This window comes from Mytilus edulis, chromosome 12, assembly GCF_963676685.1.
Source record: "Mytilus edulis chromosome 12, xbMytEdul2.2, whole genome shotgun sequence".
Classification (NCBI taxonomy): Eukaryota; Metazoa; Mollusca; class Bivalvia; order Mytilida; family Mytilidae; genus Mytilus; species Mytilus edulis.
The window spans coordinates 51644436-51665271 of NC_092355.1; the positions used below are offsets into that span (position 1 = coordinate 51644436).

At 32.3% G+C, this 20836-nt stretch overlaps 1 protein-coding gene across 1 annotated transcript in view; it reads left to right on the forward strand.

Moving 5' to 3' along the window:
- LOC139498750 (uncharacterized) overlaps positions 1-20836 on the forward strand; it is a 33864-nt gene that overhangs the window by 3317 nt on the left and 9711 nt on the right. Inside the window, exons 3-7 of the mRNA XM_071287289.1 lie at positions 4510-4683; positions 5277-5395; positions 6504-6624; positions 9976-10101; positions 16505-16624. Coding sequence (XP_071143390.1) covers positions 4510-4683; positions 5277-5395; positions 6504-6624; positions 9976-10101; positions 16505-16624 — 660 coding nt within the window. The remainder of the gene's footprint in view (positions 1-4509; positions 4684-5276; positions 5396-6503; positions 6625-9975; positions 10102-16504; positions 16625-20836) is intronic.

The window sequence follows — 20836 nt, forward strand, 5'->3', positions numbered from 1 at the left end:
ATAACTATAGGAAGATGTGGTGTGAGTGCCAATGGGACAACTCTCCATCTAAATAACAATTTATAAAAGTAAACCATTATAGGTCGATGTACGGCCTTCAACACGGAGACTTGCTCAAAACGAACAAAAAGCTATAAAGGTCCCCAAAATTACTAGTGTAAAACCATTCAAACGGGCAAACCAACGGTCTAATCTATATAAAAAAACGAGAAACGAGAAATACGTATAAATTACATAAACAAACGACAACTACTGTACATCAGATTTCTGACTTAGGACAGGTGCAAACATTTGCAGCGGGATTAAACGTTTTAATGGTACCATACCTTCTCCCTTTTTCTGAAACAATAGCATAACATCACAACATAGAAAACCACACGATAAAATATCAATTGGAAGGCTTAACTTAATCAGAAAACGTAAATTAACACACTATGAAATAATAGATTTTATCTGCGATACCTGAATGCAAATGCACAGTTAATAAAATATTAGGGGCAAACATACAAGGCCAAAAATCTAACAAAAAAGTCAAAACAAAGCCATGGCCAAACACCACCGCCAAATATTTAACCCTTTGAAAATAATCACTTTAGAAAACAACCGGTTTTTATAATATCTACAGGTGAATGAAAAATAACTTGGTCGTTTTAGGTATACTACTTATGTGTATAAAATTCTTCCAATAGTTAGGAATACCAAGAAAGTTATGTCATATATTAACACCATATACAAAACAATAAAAATATACAATTAGAGCTAGCTAAAACTTCCCTTTACAGATTTAGGCAGATTAATCTTGATAGTATATATCTTAACATAAGACGTGTTACTTATCTATCCCAAATTCATGTATTTAGTTTGATGTTATATTTGTAATTCTCATCGGATTTTGTCAAACTTGTTGACGTCTTTTCTATTATATTCATGTGTTATGGTAAAGAAAATTAATCACCGCCTTCATTTATTAGATTTGATTTTGTTCAACGTAATCTGTACGATGTTTTACGTTTGAGGTTAGATTCAAAACAAACCGGACATATATATAATATAGTTAATTGCTATTAATAAGTATTGCAATGTGCATTGTGTTTAAATGTAATATCAGTATTTAGTTCAATTATAATCTTAAATCAATCCTAGTTCTATCTTAATTTAGATATAAAGTTTTAGTCATTCAAATGTGACGTCATTTTTGTGCTGTTTCAGAAATTCAAATGTGACGTCATTTTTGTGCATTTTTGCGTTGAGGCCTGGACTAAGCGGGGTGTGTCTATTTTTTGTGTTGATATTTGTTTTATGTATCTGTTTTTTTTTCTGTAATTAGTTAATACTTCAGTTTAATCATGTATATCTTTTATATTTGATAAAATTTACTGTTTGCAATACCATAAATTGTTTTAAATAATAAGGATGTTCTTATCCCAAGCAGAAAACCCTAGCCGTATTTGGCACAACCTTTTTCAACTTTTGATCCTCAGTGCTGTACAACTTTGTACTTTTTTTGACTTTCGAACTTTTAAATCTGGGTGTCACTGGTAAGTCTTGTGTGGACGAGGCGCGTTTTTGGCGTATTGAGTTTTAAACCTGATGCCTTTTGTTATCTATTATTAATATTAAAGTGCGAGGTTTGGCATGCCACAAAACCAGGTTCAACCCACCATTTTTTTCTTTAAAAATGTCCTGTACCAAGTCAGGAAAATCGCCATTGTTATATTATAGTTCGTTTCTGTGTGTGTAACATTTTAACTTTGTGTTTCCGTTGTGTCGTTTGTTTTCTCTTATGTTTGAGTGTGAATTCACATTACTTTAAGACGTGTCTCGGTACTTTTCTATCAAATTCATGTATTTGGTTTTGATATTATATTTGTTATTCTCATCGGATTTTGTCTAAAGCTTAGTCCGTTTCTCTGTGTGTTACATTTTAATGTTGTGTCGTTGTTCTCCTCTTATACATTTGTTTTTTGTATTTAATGCGTTTCCCTCAGTTTTAGTTTGTTACCCCAATTTTGTTTTTGGTCCATAGATTTACGAGTTTTGAACAGCGGTATACTACTGTTGCCTTTATTTTTTAATCTTAAAATGTAATGCATTAAGTTCATTGAAAAGGTTTAAAAAAATGCAAGATACGTTTTCTGTTTGTTTTTAATATTTGAAAGTATCCGGTACGTGAAAATGTCAAAACGTATTATTGTTTAAATCTAAAAACAAAAGAGTGTGACAAAATATAATTGAACGCTGATTTAAACAAGATCGACCATTTTGCCGGTTTGATTAAAAGATAGTACTTCATACACATACAGGTAATTCTTAAAGCATGTAGCATATATTTTAGTAATTAAAATGTCAGATGAAAGGTGAACAACTGATGATAATTGTAGAACACACAATTTTCTATTAATTGTGAATAATAAAAAAAATATGTAGGATTGATTCTAAAGTGTGTCTGTCTCAAACAAGTTGTTTTTCGTTAATAGGTCCGAGACCACAATTATTTCGTAGTGCATTTCTTTTATAAATGAAAAATAAAAAAAAAATCCCACCTGCGCTTTCTCAAAGGAACTTTTACAGTGTGTTGTACTACTTTTGGGACAAATTATATCAAAATTATAGAAAACTTCATCGTCTCTAACTCAAAATATGGACAATTTATGTTTAGGGCGTCTTGAAATCTTTTGACAGCTTCCGAAGTGCTAATTTTAAACCTTTTTCAGCTGGACCAAATCACTACTTTCCTTTAAAATTCTGGACCCAAATTTTTTTACAGTGTTATTTCACCCCCTACTTGCAATTTGAGGCATTAAACATGGAGAAATAAATTTGGAAGGGGTCTAAAAATTAATGGCAAGTAACCCACTATCAACACTAGGGACTATATTTGTGAACAACGAAAATCAAGGGACGACAATGGTGGTCTCGGACCTAATACGGTAGAAAGAGTTGACAAATCTTTAAAAAACTTGATATGACCAGAGCTTAATGAATTATAACACTGCTTACAAAGTTTCATGACAATAGGATGTATATTATAGACATTAAGTTAAGTTCTATACTCATCTTTGCGTGTAAAATTTTGACGTTAAAATTGAAAAATTTCAACTATCAACATTTGGGGCTTTAAAAATTAAAATATTGCAAAAAAACCACTTTTTAAATGCCTTAATATATAACTTATCATGTACTAAAAGCAATAGAGTACTCATTTGATTTTTCAGACTTGGTATAATTATTCAAAAGTCAAATTTATATGAACCTGCGCCTAAAAATTGAGGTTTTTCAATGAAGGGGGGCCTTACATGAAGATGTAATATTTTCCAGCAATTTTAAATTTGTGAAACTTTTTGATTATAAATAATCCTTACATATGTATTGAAAGTACTTTAAATGGACAGAAAAGTTACAAATAACATATCATATTAGTTTAAAAGGGTCTTAGGCCAAGTAAGACTGGAAAAAAGTTAGGGTCAATTTAGGCCGTGCCACATATTTACATTAACACATGCATATTGAGGCTATAAGAAATACAAAATTGTGTCTTTTTTTATCATTTCTATACTCATGTGACATGATACAACAAATCTGGCAAAAAAAAGACTCTTGAATGAATTTTCTTACAAACAGTATGGTCTGATACAAAGATTTTTGCCTTTTTAGGGAAAAAATTGCATGCAATTTATTCTCAACAGGCTTATATTTAAACCACTTGCTATCCTACAGAAGAAAAGAAAGATATTTCACCCCTACTTGCAATTTGAGGCATTAAACATGGAGAAATAAAATTGGAAGGGGTCTAAAAATTAATGGCAAGTAACCCACTGTCAACACTAGGGACTATATTTGTGAACAACGAAAATCAAGGGACGACAATGGTGGTCTCGGACCAGTAGTTTTCTCTGTTAATTGGTTTGTAAATAAATCAGCATTATTTTTGTCATTTAAATAGTTTGATATTTGTCATTTCGGTACCTTATATAGCTTGCTATTCGGTATATGTTTTACTCATTGTTGGGGGTCGTACGATGTCCCATAGTTTTTAATCTTCTATGCAGTTGGCCTCTGGAGGAGAGTTATCAAATTGGCAAGTATACCTCATTGATAAATTAAAGTGGAACATACATGGATTTATTTTACGGATTTTTTGTGTTATTAAAATTTGCTGTTACAAAATATTAGAAATTATTATAAATTAAGGAATGTATCTGCCTCATGCAAAGCTCTGATTCCTTTCACGGATTTGGCTATACTTTTTGGACCTTTTGGATTATAGCTCTTCATCTTTTATATAAGCTTTGGATTTGAAATATTTTGGCCACGAGCATCACTGAAGAGACATGTATTGTCGAAATGCGCATCTGGTGCAAGAAAATTGGTACCGTTAATTTTATTACATGCTACTCGTAGTCCCTCATTCTTTTCAACATGGTTTGAATGCCAAATGATTTTTCACTTGGACAATTTAGGATTGATATATATATATATATATATATATGCTATTTGAATTTGTTCCAGGAACTGGAAATAAAATGAACACATGGCAGCAGTCAGTTTTAGATTGTTATAGGGTTAACTCTGCTTTGGAAAGCAATATAAGTGTTCTAAAAAACTACATGAACAATCATACCGAGGTGAATAGTATTTGGGTTGGCAGTTTTGAAGCCTTACTTCCTTGGGTAGAAATAAGAGGTAAGTAGCCTATCTTGCTTTAAGTACTTCTGATTGAGTTATATTCAACTGAATTCTTTACTATCTATTACCCTGCGTTTTGTTTTGTTTACTGTAGAAAGCTAAGGCTTTGGCACGAACGATTGACTTGTGTGTTCTATTCAAACTGTACGGTGCAATGATATATATATATAAGCCTGACATGGAAATTTTGAAACTAATATCCAAACATGACAATTGATTTGATCTTTAGCATTATTGTATTGAACGCATTATCATGAAGACAAATCCTCAGGGTTATCTGTGTTTTCAGTCCTAAAATCGGAGTTTCATCTTTTTACCGTTTATTTTGGTATTTATTTTTATGTTGTTGTTCCGAGCACTACTCAATTGTTTAAAAGTGCAAATGTTGCAATACAATTGGTTACTATTATTGATTAAAGTAACATATCTTTATTCCTTCTTTAATACGAAATGTGTAAAATAAGTTGTAAAAAAGTCCTAAACGGTAATTTGAAATAGGCGTTTAATTCAACCTATCTAAAAAAACTTTTACATATTCAAGTAATTTACACTTCTGATGTATGCTTTAAATTTCTTTCTTTCAATTGAAGGTTGTTATAATATATCACTTATACGTAACAGCTTAAACCGAGATGAACATGTTGCTGAAAATTCATCATTCTGTCAAATGAAATGCATGAACAGACAATATTTTGCTTTTAGCCAAAACGTAAGTTTATCTATACATGAATAACTTCAAGAAAGGATTGGTTTTAATTTCTCCTCATATATGGTAAAAATGAAGTACACTTATATGATAGAACTGTATAATAATGTGTCAGATTGTACTGTATGTATCTGTTTTAGGTGAAAATTCTGCACAATCTGTTCTATATCTGTACGTCAGAATCTTCCCTTAGTAGATTACGCAAAAAAGAGCAGTTTATGATTAGAAGCAATTATAATGTGGAGACACATGACATTTATGTATTGTTCTTTTTTTATTTTCTTCAGTTATTGATCCACCTTCTCTATTTTGTAGATCTAGAAACGTATTCTTTATTCAAAGAAAACAAGATCAGAAACTGGATCAGATTTGAATAAAAGATAGGGGAAAGCTACCTATTAAGTAATCAAACTCATCATTTGAAAACGAAAAGACATAAAAAAAAAAAGCAACAACGAAATGCAACCAGCGGACAAATATTGTCAATATTGTACACAACAAAACAATGCAAAAACGACTTAATCAAAATATACTCAACACTTATTAGTATGTAATTTCTGTATTTTACCAAAACTGAAAGAACTATGATAAATCTTTATACCATCCATTTCATTTTCGAACCAGTGATGGTTCTACTTGAAATATTACAAAACCACTTAAATCTTCCAAGGCCATATTTTCGATTAAACATATCGATACATCACGATCACAAATGACGGTACATGTATGTAGTTTTAAATAACATTCGGAAATAAAGTAAATGCAAGAGAATTCGTCATTCTATTTATCCCCTGTTAAGATATTATTCATTGAAATATGTTTATATAGTTTTTTTTCGTATTTGACGATTTACATATTCCTGAAATTTGAACATGAACATCTGATTAAAGATTAAGGAAAAAGCAAGGAAAACAAAATACAAGAAATACTTAAATATAAAAAAGAAGATGTGGTATGATTGCCAATGAGACAACTCTCCACAAAGAAAAAAAAGCTGGCATTCCATATTCTCGGGATTAGCAGTATTTTGTATGTCACATATAACTTCAACTCAACTACATCAGAAGCCGGTAATCAAACGTAAGAAGTGTGAAATTTATATATATTGCAGGATGAGACGTGTGTGTGTTTTGATGAACATGACATTGTCAAAACAGAAAGTGACAATGCAAGTTTATGTCATGAATGTACAAACAAAGGGGACTGCAGTTCGTATGCTGTTGTATACAAAGGTTTGTTTGAAGAAATTGTTTTACCACTGAATTTAATAAGAGCTGTGCTATCTCTGGTAAATAATGCATCGTCGAAAACGTTCATTTTGATCTTAAATTCATCATCTGAGCAGTCTGAACATAATATAATTATATCATACTCAGTCATTTGGTTAATTTCCACTTACCTACTGGATGAGTCATGTACCAATTCACGAGCAGTTATTACCTAATAGTTCGTTTCTATGTATATCGCTTGTTTTTGTTACACTCAGTGTTTCTGTTGTTTCGTTGTTTTCCTTTTTTTAGTTGAGGTATTTCTCTCGGTTTTAGTTTGTAACCTAGACTTGTTTTCTCGCAATCGATTTATGACTTTTGAACAGTGGTACATTGTATACTACTGTTGCCATTATTCAGTTATATTCAGACAATTTGCTTGATGTCTATTTAATTATGTGCCTGTACTAAGTTAGGAGCACGTAATTCAGTAGTTGTCGTTTATTTATGTGTTAGATATGTGTTTTTCGTTCATTTTTTGTACATTCATTAGGCCGTTATTTTTCCCGTTGGAATCGTTTTACATTGTCTTTTCGGGGCCTTTTACAGCTGACTATGCGGTATTGGCCTTGCTTATTGTTGAAGGCCGCACGTTGGCCTATAGATTTAAATGTTTGTGTCATTTGGTCCCTTGTAGAGAGTTTTCTTATTGGCAATCAAACCACATCTTCTTTCTTTATATTAACCAAAAATATATATACATCTCGCCTTTATGTTATGTCCTCTTGTTGATTTTCATTTATCTGAATTACTTTTTTGCTGATGAGCTTTGTCTGTAATTTTCCTTGTTGATTGTCAATATTATGAAACAATATTTATTGCTGTACCTCAATTTTGACATTTTCGTCCGGTTTGTTCACACCTTGTTTTTAATGTAAAAAAGAAAAAAGACAATGTATACAATTGTCATACAATTGGAAGGTTTATCCAAATATAAAACCAAGTTTAATCCATTATTTTATACATAAATACCAAGTTTTATATATGACAGTTGATCTTAATTCGTTTGGTGTGCTTGATCTTTTGATTTTGTCATATGATGAAGGACTTTCCGTTTTGATTTTTCCTCGAAGATCGTTATAATTCTTTTTTCCAGAGAACTCAATATATTAATGAGTTTGATCCACTTGATTAATAGCTCCTGAAAAGTTCGAAAGTCGACTGAATATATATTTTTAATGACTACAAACAAATTGTCAAAACAGTTCTAAATTGATCGCTTTTGATAAGTCTTAAAATTATACGAAAGACAGAAAATAACTTAATGATTTTGTGATTAGTCTTATTAGAGCTGTTCAGATCAAAATGTCGATTTCAATGGTGTGATTTCTTATCGATAACACTTATTAAATAGAGTTTCACAAACTAATTTAATCACATACAAATTCATATAACCATGCAATCTGGTTAAAGAAAATGAAAAATAAAGCTTTATATGTAAAAATGCAGCTATCTATGTAAAATCACCAAAAAAATACATTGATTTATAATAACCTTTCACTGATTCTCAATATATCATATGGGCAACGACGGTTTAGATTCCATCTCAATATATATTTATTTGTCATCTGTAATTAAATAACAAAACACCAATAGTAGTAAGAATCTAACCCTTACTAATAGGGCACAAAAGGAAAATCATGTACCTCAAAACTTTTCGTCGTCTTACCGTCTGAAATGTATAAGTGTCAGTAAACGTCAGATAAAAGTAAATATTGAAATGACTATCGTATATGTCATAGTGTACATTGAATCATTTAGATATAGAATTTACTTTTATCAATTTCATACCACTAACATATGTGTTTCTTACTGTATTTAAATGTTCTCTCTCTCTCTCTCTATATATATATCTATATAAAAAAAAATTCCTTATCTGCATAGTATCGCCTATTTTAGACGATCCGGTACATAGTAAATTTGCTGGTTGGTCTTTTTTATAGACTTTTATATACACACGGCCAGCGAACGCTCTTTGTTTGAGAGCCCAGGTGGTCGTGTGGTCTAGCGGGACGGCTGCCGTGCAGGCGATTTGGTGTCACGATATCACAGAAGCATGGGTTCGAATCCCGGCGAGGGAAGAACCAAAAATTTGCGAAAGCAAATTTACAGATCTAACATTGTTGGGTTGATGTTTAGACGAGTTGTATATACATTATGTACACAGCCATGTATCACCACCATTGATGGCGATCCGATGGATACATCTGTTGTAGAGTTGTCACTGACTCAGACGTACTTATAAATATAATTATTTTCTGTGACTGTATATTACATTAATTTGTAGGATCCTTTACTATAGATAATTTAGCTGATCTGTAACAATAACATCTTCATGCCTTATATATATCATGTACTGTAGTACGCCGCTAGATTAAAACTGACGAGGAAAGGTAACACACGGCCAGCGAACGCTCTTTTTTGAGAGCCCAGGTGGTCGTGTGGTCTAGCGGGACGGCTGCCGTGCAGGCGATTTGGTGTCACGATATCACAGTAGCATGGGTTCGAATCCCGGCGAGGGAAGAACTAAAAATTTGCGAAAGCGAATTTACAGATCTAACATTGTTGGGTTGATGTTTAGACGAGTTATATATATATATATATATAATATCAGTACCGTTGTGCAAATCACACCTTATATCAGTACCGTTGTGCAAATCTTTAGACTGATATATAATATATTATATATATATATGAAGTAAAATCACCAAAATATTGAAAACCCCTCATCAAATGGCAAAATCCAAAGCTCAAACACATCAAACGAATGAATAACCGTTGTCATATACAGTTACATATTAACTAACAAAATATGGTCCATAAATGCACTGTTAACATAAAAACAGGGAAAAGAGTAATGTTTACTAATAATCAATACGACATAGTTCAAATGAAGTTGTATGCATCCGTACGACCTGTAGAATTAAAACAAATACCGTTTAGTAAGTTATAAAAGGAAAACAATCCCAATCCAATCGAGAAAATCATGGGCGTAAGGTATACAAGATTTAACAAAACAATTTATGACAAACATATCTAACCTATAGAAACTAGCGACACTCACTAATCTACAGGCTAATCAAAATAAGTTAAAAAGTTTTTTTTTTATATTATGTAGAAGGTAGGCATGTAGTTCTGCAAGGTGGAGATGTGCAAAAAAGATAGGCTGGTTGCAAACTGAAAAACACAATTGAACATCTCCAACAAGTTTATTTGTACCGCCAGATTGAGAAATTTTACAAAATCCCTGTAACATATTCATAATGTAACATCGATTCTATAGTCAAATAGCCAATGTTTTTTTTTTTGTTCTAGTTTTTAATAAATCAATAAGTGTAGAGGGATATGACATTGACTGCATGTCTTACTCGTGCAGCTCTCAAGATGCAGTGCCATCATTTCACGAGACAAGATGTTCACAATATTGCGTATCTTTATGTCGTGAGTATATTTATAACGAACAAGAAAATGAATAAACAAAACTCATTTCAGAGACCAAAATGATTGTTAAACACACCAGCTGCTTGTTTCTTTTACATTTAAAAGCATTGAAACCAAAGAAACCCCAAAAAGGTTCTAAGATGTTGTATTTGTAATTCTGATCGGGTATTATTTTATGTCTTATTGTTTGTAGTTATTTTAATTTTGCTTTTTTTATACGCTCGTCAAAATTTTGACGGGACGTATTATGGTATACAAATGTCCGGTGTCCGTCCGTCCGTCCGTCCGTCTGTCTGTCCGGCGTAAACATGTCGCACCGTAACTTGAGAATGACTTACCCAAATTTCATGAAACTTAACATAGTTTGTTTCTTGTTATGGTCAAATGATTTGTATACTTTTTGGTGAAAATAAGATTAAGATTTTTTGAGTAACGGCACTTTGTAACTAAAACAGGAGTGTGTTTTTTACACATGTCGCACCGTATCTCAAAAACGATTCTTGATTATGGCTTAAAACTTTAAACACTTCTTAGTCATGTTAGTTATATTAATCTTAATATCTGTATACTTTTTGGTGATGATTCAAAATTTTATTTTTGAGTTATTGAGTATTTTGTAAAAAAGGGGGAGGTTTTTTTTTACATGTCGCACCATATCTCAAAAATAATTTATGATTATTACTTAAAACTTTACACATGTCTTTGTTATATTAATCTAAAGATCTGTATACTTTTTGGTGATGATTCAAAACTTTATTTTGGAGTTATTGAGTATTTTGTTAAACAGAGGAGGGTTTTTTTTACATGTTGCACCGTATCTCAAAAATAATTTATGATTATTACTTAAAACTTTACAAATGTCTTTGTTATATTAATCTAAAGATATGTATACTTTTTGGTGATGATTCAAAACTTTATTTTGGAGTTATTGAGTATTTTGTTAAACAAGGGAGTTTTTTTTTACATGTTGCACCGTATCTCAAAAATAATCTATGATTATTGCTTAAAACTTTACACACTTCTTTGTTATATTAATCTAAAGATCTGTATACTTTTTGGTTTTGATTCAAAATTTAATTTTATTGACAATTTTACTTTCGGCGAATAATTCTATCGACGATATTGACCCTCTACGAGCAGATATACGTTTTGAAGGCAACACTCTCACCGACTTCCACCCTGCGTCAATTGATGAAGTGTCGAAAATAATTCTAAAAGCGTCAAGTAAATCTTGTGAACTCGACCCAATCCCGACTACGCTTTTGAAAACTTGTGTAAACAGCATTGCCAGCAATATTACAATGATCATAAACAAGTCATTATCAACTTCTACTGTACCAGTATCGTATAAAGAGGCTATTGTGCGACCTCTGCTGAAGAAACCCGGTTTAGATAAAGACACACTGAAAAACTATCGCCCGGTTTCGAATCTTCCTTTCGATTCTAAAGTTCTCCAAAAAGTTATTGAAAGTCGTCTAGAAGAGCATCTATCGTCAAACACTCTTCATGACCCTGCTCAATCTGCCTATCGTGCGGGACACTCAACCGAAACAACGTTACTTCGAGTTCACCATGACATTGCAAGTGCGCTAGACAAAAACTGTTGTGCTGTTTTATTGATGCTCGACCTTTCTGCGGCGTTTGATGTGATTGACCATGACATTATCGAAGCTAGATTAGAATATGCTTTTGGAATCTCAGGTTCTGCTCTGAAATGGTTACTCTCTTACCTCCGAGATAGGACACAGCGTATAGCAGTAGGCTCGGCCCACTCCAACGAATTTCGTCTTAATTGCAGTGTGCCGCAGGGCTCCGTGCTTGGCCCAAAGCTATATACTATATTTTCGAAGCCGATCGGCGAAATATGTAGACGTCACAACATGTCTTATCAATGCTACGCCGATGATACGCAGATCTATTTAGTTTTCGAACCTCTTGATAACTGGAAAAACACATCGAATCGAATTGAGGACTGTTTGGCCGATATAAGTTTATGGATGTGTGTGAACATGCTTAAACTGAACGAGGACAACACGGAACTGATGCTATTTGCTCCAAAAAACCGAGTTAAAGATTTGAAGGATTGCAATCTCACCTTTAAAGGAAACATCATTACAAGTTCTGAGTGTATTAAAAATCTGGGCGTTCATTTTGATAAGACTCTGTCAATGCACCAACAAGTCAGTTCAGTTTCGAGATCATGTTTTTTATCAAATACGAAATATAGGCCGCATACGTCCGTACATCAACGAGGATGCATGTAAAACTCTGGTCAATTCGTTAATCATTTCTCGATTGGATTATGGCAACGCTTTACTCTATGGACTACCAGCTTACATGATTCAGAGACTACAAAGGGTTCAGAACACTGCTGCGCGAGTAGTTACAAGAAAAAAGAAATACGAACACATTACTTCGACACTTGAGTCTCTTCACTGGCTGCCTGTGCAATACAGGGTGCAATACAAAATATTATTATATGTATTCAAGTCCGTGAAACATGAAGCGCCATTATATCTTAGTGAACTTGTAAATTTATACAGGCCATCAAGATCATTAAGGTCTGAAAACAACTTAACACTCGTAACTCCTATTGTGCGAACCAAAACCTACGGCAATAGAAGATTTGATCAAGCAGCTGCCATCCTTTGGAATGCATTACCAAAAACAACGTTTGCCTGTATTCAAAAAGAACTTAAAAACTCACTTTTTTCGACAAGCATTTTTAATCCCTTAAATTCGTTTCTGTGATACAGTGTGCCATAGACGTTAGCCTGCTTTTGATTTATCGAACCTTTTTTTTAACTGGAGATATGTTTTATTTATAATATGTACATTGTATGTTTTTTTGGTTTTTTTTTAGTAGCACACATATTTTTCATTTCAGTAATTATATTTTTACATGGTAATATTCCTTTTTCATCTTTTGAATACGTTTTCAATTTCTAACTTATATTTGATAATTATTAATAGCAATCTTGTTTTAGACTTTTTTGGCTATTTATTTTACCAACTTTATTCAGTATAATGTTTTACTCGTTTTTTTTATTTTGATTCATTGATATATATATTCCTATGGAAAAAAAATCCACATTATTAATCCTTTTATCTAGAAAAGTTTTAACACTTAAATATTTATTTTGTGGTTTCATGTTTTATATTTTTATCACTGTCTGTGTGTATATTTCGTTTAACATGTGATGTAAAGCGCTTTGAGTAATATTGTTTTAGATTTAGCGCTATAGAAAAATTGTAATAATAATAATAATAATAATAATAATAATAATAATAATAATATTTAGTTTTTTGTAAAAAAAAAACACGGTTTGGGGGTTTCACATGTCTCGCCGTGTCTCAAAAACAATATATGGTTATTGCTTAAAACTTTCTCAGAAACTATTTATGATTATTGCAAAAAACTTCCACACAAGACGTCGGGCGTATCAGGCGCTCATGGCGCAGCTGTTGTTTATTATTTTTATTATCAATTCGTTTGTAAAAGTAAAGATTATCAATCACCAAGTTCATAATACGATTTTTATTTAAAGCATCAATTTGCACATGATTTAGACAGTTTGACTGAAAAGAAAAACCAAACATAGTGAGATAATACAGTTGCACATTTCAATTAATATTCTTGGAATTGTTGTAAAGCACATCCCATTATACCATTACAAACCTTATCCGATTTATATCTAATTTTTAGAAATTTACCTGGGAAGTCACTTTTTGTGGCGTTTGACGTGTGACGCACAGTTCGTAATTCTACTATGCTAAATTTTGTGTTTTGTCGTTAATTCATTTACGTTATTCGTTGTTATTTGTCGTTAATTCATTTACGTTATTCGTTGTTATAACATGGGAAACATAGATAGAAAACGTTTACCGTTGTATTGAATACTAGAACATGATACATATATTTACATTTACTACTCATTGGAATCGTGAATATGTTTCCCTAATTTCTTTCAGAATTTCTACCACCATTCTTTTAATAGTTGAGGATGACCTAAATAAACTTTGTGATGCTGTATATTAAACCCGCAGTTTAAATTAGATTTGGGTTACCAGAATCGACTGCAAAATATTGCATGACAATCTTTACTACTTTGCAGTAACATCACACGTTTAGATGTTGCTATCATGTTCACTGCTATTCTCCTTTGGTGAATTGAAAAAATCGAATACATTGACTCATTAAGTAGAGCTTTTTGTTTATGACAAAAAATGTGTGCAAAGATACACGTTTCTTTTATGGTGTCACGAAATAATCTTGATTTGGGAAAAGAACCGCAATGGTTTTTAAAAAAAAAAATAATACACTGAGGAATATAACACGACTTGATGGCTGATTTATTTATAATAAGATTGTTTGATTATCATTCCAATGAGTACGAGCTGTATACAGTTACTTCCCGACCTGATTGCGTTCTCACATGACACAAAATGCTTAGAATAAAATTAACGGTACCAATTTTCGTGGCCATAATATTTGATTAGAATCTTTATCAGAAAAAAAAACCATACAAACCTGATTAATTGTACTTTCATATATATCGGTCGTGTACGTATATGCAGTCACGCAATGGCTTACATCTAATTTTTCTCATGTTAATTTGATATGAATAATGAAACTTCCGAACTGCGCAGATCTGTCTCATTTTTTAATCTGTTCCTTGATATTTACACCGATGGATGACTATAAACATGATAAACTAGAGCTAATGACTTATTTGGTGACTATTGCTTTCCAATCATTAATGTATCATTTGTACAGTAGTAATACATTATAACACAAATGCAACGTCTGTCCCTTTGTATAGTTTTTACATTTTACCTATGATACGGTATCCCCGGTCATTTTCACACTTAGTTACACAGCGTTAGGTTTAGATCTCGAGTTTCCAAGACACTTGTCAATTTTGTAATCATAACTACTGTGTCATATTATTTTATTGTGACATTTTTACTGAGTGTAAAATTGCTCGGTGTCTCCTGATTCCATAGCTAAATACGTTTATCCTGTCGATGCAACTGGTACCTATTTGCGTGTATACATTCAGTCTGTGGAGTACATACTGTTTAGCTTACTTTACATTTATATAAGTTTTAATAAAGTGTATAAACAGCAACCACAATAGAAAGATTGACTGAATACTTCAGGTCATCATCACCTTTGTCGAAGATACATTTCAGACTTTAAAAAAGAAGTATAATTTGCTTCTTTTTTTTTTAAATATATCATATATATGTAAACGAACACCATTGTGAAAACGGATTGGATAAGCAATGACCAAGCTTTTAGACACTGTTAATTTGACAGCATTGAACAAATTCTATTATAACAGATACACATTGATATTTGTCACTCGCTATGTAATATTTAGGAAATGGACAAATAGCTGATATCTCTAAAAATCTGCAGTTCGCCAAATATCGCAGTTCTTGTAAGGAAAATCATTTCACTTATCCACTTCTGCATACTGACAATCCAGTTAAACTTTGTAACATGTCACTTATCCCAGGAGAAGACATTTGGGTTGGTGTTTACAGACAGAAACTACACTTAGAAAGTTTTGATAAAACAGGTAATATATTGTGTGAAACATAGTATTGATGAGTTGTAGATTTTATGAGGATTTAATGTTTCGTACTCGAAGAGCATGCATATTCAAGCATTCATTGAAAGTGTTCAGCTGAGGAATATTATATCATGGTTTATTTAAAAGAAAAAGAAATTTTGATAACGGTATTGATATAAAAGTTCGTGTTCACTTAAGTAGTCATGGTAATCATAATGATAACATAGTGTACGTTTAGTCAGCACATTTTTGCGTACTTACATTAGTTCGATAGCAACTGAATAGGACGTTATTTGTTTAAAATTAATGTTTACTCATGAATTGGTTGGATGTAGGCGCACTGTGTGTACATTTTTATTATTTTGTTAATTGCTTTCATGTTGTAGAGCTTACGTATACTGTTCGAATTTACTTGAAAGAGTTGATTGCATACTGTGGTTTCATTTTTTTTCGTGGTTACCAATTTTCGTTGATAAAGGAAAACTTACATGTTCGTTGATATTTAATTTCGTGGTTTTACCGAAGTTTGCATGCAAGCCTGTAAAAGATTGTTCATTCATTGAACATTTAATTTTGTGGTTCACCTGTACAAACGAAATCCACGAAAATTGGTATCCAACGAATAATATTGAATCCACAGTATTCATGGAATTATATTTCAACAAACAAAACCAAAAAGTTACCACAGGTTATATGAAAAAATGTTATACTCAGATTAATCAGTTAAAGGTTGAATGCAAAATCGTTCGGTTGTCCACCACGTGTAATATATTTATAGCTTTTTAAAAAAAATGTTTATTTTACTTACGGTTATTTTGTAGTTCCACAAGATTTCAACAATATTGAGCAGTACATTTCACACTGTTACTATTTATCAATGAATGATACTCTGATAAGAACGGACAACTGCAGCGTTAAACAAGATTACAAATGTACTTCAGGTAAACACATTTTAAGTAATAACACAAACCAAATTACGTCGATTGAAGCTACCATTCATTTGGTAAGAATATCAAGTGAATAGGTTTCTATACGTGACACATGGCGGACCTATATATGTTTCGGTTCTTGTTTTTGTATGCTTTACAAAATATTCTTATTACTGGCAGATGCTTGTATGATCTTATGCTTAGCTATTTGTTAGACTTTTAGTTGATTCAATATGCATTGGCCAACAGCGTAGAACGACGGAGGAACACAGAAAAGTACAAAAAATACAACTTAGAACCTATAGACTGAGCGTAACGAATCCACATAAAAAGGGGGTGATTTAAGATTTACAAAAAGGATGAGCAGATCCTGCTTCACTAGTTGCACCCGTTTTTGTTTATCAGGTGACATGTGGCAGTAAAGTTCAGTGTGTAGACATATTATTCTGTTGATCACATGCGAGGAAAAGAGGATCTGGCAATTTGCACATATCCGTAGACTCTTTCGGCGTAGAGAAAACAGTTAATCCATAACGTTCAACTAACTAGGGATTGAGTCAGCAGCAGATTGAAAGGGATCTCATTTTTACCACTCTGAACTCCTTCCAAACGTACATAATCATAATTTGGGGATTCCGTATATCGTCAGATTATTGGAATTCCAATGGGGACTAACTGTGCACCACTTATTGCGGACCTGTTTTTGTATTGCTATGAGTTACAATTTATGACAAAAATAAGCAAAGACCCATCGAAACAACATCTGACAAACAAATTTAATAATACTTTTAGATATTTGGATGATATATTGGCTCTCAATAATGACGACTTCAGTATGTATATTAAAGAAATTTATCCTGTTGAACTTACTTTAAATAAAGCTAATACTAACAATGACCACTGCCCTTTCTCCGATCTTGATATCTATATCACTAACGGAAAGCTGAATACTAAAATTTATGATAAAAGAGATGATTTTTCATTTCCTATCGTTAATTATCCATTTTTAGATGGTGACGTTCCCTTGTCACCATCTTACGGTTTTTATATATCTCAACTTGTACGATTCGCTCTTGTATGTAACAATTTTTTTTTAGATTTTAACGAGAGCAATTTATGTATTACTAAACAATTATTACACCAGGGTTTTCGATATCACAAACTAGTCAAAACATTTACTAAATTTTATCATCGGTATAAGGACATCATTCCTAAATATAGCTCAACATGCAGACTTCTTATACGTTCAGGTACTTCACATCCATTTTTTTTATGGAAATATTCTTTAACAAGCACAAAGATGTCAGTATTCACCTCAAAAACTAACAAAACCTTTGAATAGACTTATTAAGAAGGGATATATATTTACGATACTGTTGTCAGGTCATTAAAGATTGCATATTTTGGCGTTAATATTGATTCACTTATAGGGTCTTTGCATCGGAACTAAACACATTTATTCAAAAACCAGTTGTTGGCATGACACGGGTTATGTTCTTCTCATATATGTTATGATGGCATGATACTAAACCCCTAACGGGAAGGATTGTGCCTGATGTTCATATGATGAAATCATAACCTTTCAGTCAGTTTGATTGAAGTCTGGAGCTGGCATGTCAGTTAACTGCTAGTAGTCTGTTGTTATTTATGTATTATTGTCATTTTGTTTTTTGTCTTTGGTTACATCTTCTGACATCAGACTCGGACTTCTCTTGAACTGAATTTTAATGTGCGTATTGTTATGCGCTTACTTTTCTACATTGGCTAGAGGTATAGGGGGAGGGTTGAGATATCACAAACATGTTTAACCTCGCCGCATTTTTGCGCCTGTCCCAAGTCAGGAGCATCTGACCTTTGTTAGTCTTGTATTATTTTAATTTTAGTTTCTTGTGTACAATTTGGAAATTAGTATGGCGTTCATTATCACTGACCTAATATGCATTTGTTTAGGGGCCAGCTGAAGGACGCCTCCGGGTGCAAGAATTTCTCGCTACATTGAAGACCTGTTGGTGACCTTCTGCTGTTATTTTTTTTTTCTATGTTCGGGTTGTTTGTCTCTTTGGCACATTCCCCATTTCCATTCTCAATTTTAATGTAACAAATATGTTGTCAAACTGATTATTAAGGGCAATTTATATTTGGGTTAGTTGCGTTTAGACACCATAGGTTTTCAATCTATACAATGTTTGGCAGAGACATGTCCCATTGAAAACTCAAAACCTTATTGAGAAGACATCTTAAACTAATCTGGCTACTTGATCGATCTTGTTTAAATCAGTGTTCTTGTACATTGTGCATGTTTTTTCAGATTTCAACGATAATAAGTTTTAACCTTTTCACGTAACCGATTACTAGTTCAATACAATACAAATATGTTTATTATAGTGACATTGTTTGTAACAAATTATGTACAATATTGAAATATTTCAATTAAATTACAAACGGTCGAATGGACCTATAAGTCACTTCAGTAAATCAAATATGGGGAAAATGAGACTCAGAAAACGCATCTTGAGCGTATACAAACCTTTTTAATGAATCGTATGCATTAAAATGTAAGATGGCTAAAAAATAAAAAGACAACGAGACGTATAACAGTATAAAAGACACAACATAGAAAACTTAAGACTAATCAACATAAACCCCACCATAAACTGAGGGTGATCTCAGGTGCTCCGGAAGAGTAATCAGATCCTGCTCCACATGTGTAACTCGTCATGTTGCTCAAGTTGATTCAAACCCGGTAAATAGTCGTATTCGGTAGGTCACATTCGTAGTGAAAAGGGTAGTGGATTGTAGTTACGACATAAGGAACATATCCGATATCATCTACAAATGAGTTTTTCTATAATGATCAACCTAAAACGGTAAAAAATGGCAAAGCTGTGAAATCCTATTTCCGTCGAGATGCTATAATTCTATTCAAGAAACAGACAAATCAAAGTTCTTTGCGTTCTTATCGGGGCCTACTCTGATTACTGATCAACGTGGTGATTAACAAATGTAAATATAACATACTTTATACGATTGAGGTGCGTGTCTTGTGATGTAAGAAAACTATTTTTTTTTATTTGTCTGCGTTATGTTTGTTGTCATTGTATTGGCATGTTTTCTCCTGATATTCAGATTGCTGCTCATGTGTTTTATTATTCACGCTCGATTTATTAATAAGTGTACTGGTATTAAATATAAGACCCATAATAAAAATATCACTTATTCTTTAAAATTCTGAATCCGAGTTCTCTTTATATCGATAATCGCCCACACAAATTATTCGCATTTTCAAAAACTTCGCAATCATTTTTAATTCAATTTCGTTCAACAATCAAACAATGCATTGTACACGGCTCAAATTTACAACAGTAACATACACGATGAATTTAACCACAAAAAACAACAACATACATACAACTGTGAGCACCTGTCAATTTTTAGAAACATATCCCCCTCCCCTTATTTCTTTGGATTTTTTCACGAAAATTACATATTTCTATACGTATTTACAGATTATAGACATACACCAACATAATAGTTATCAAAGTTACCAGGATTATAATTTAGTACGCCAGACGTGCGTTTTGTCTACATGAGACTCATCAGTGATAAACGTGGTAAAACAGGGAATTAAATCGTGTGCCCCGGAGAGATTCCTAAATTATCATTATAACTCTTTCAAATTGTCGTGTAAAGATGTATAAGAAAATAATTTTAAAGAAATCGCTTTTAATTCTACCTATTGACCCACATTCATTCAGATATAACCCATTACTATATAGCATTATATAATTAGCAATGCAAATGTGACATAACAAATTGACTATGCGGTATGGGATTTGCTCGTTGTTGAAGGCCGTATGGTGACCTATAATTGTCAATTTCTGCGTCAATATGGTCTCTTGTGGAGATTTGTTTCATTGTCAATCATACCACATCTTTTATTTTTATATGTATAACAGAAATAGTATAATGTATACTTAACTTCAGTATCTTATATACTGTGTATACATATAATGCACCATTCTAGACCGCCCATTTAAAACGCAGTTTTCGTTTTATATTGACATTGAGTATATATCATGTATAAGCTACATCTAAAATAAGTCGTCTGGCTATGAAAAAATTATAATGGGAATAATGCAAACACCAAGGAACTCTGAAATCTTAATTATAATTTTCTGATTTAAAATACTTTCAGATATATTTTAAACAACATTAAAAATGCAA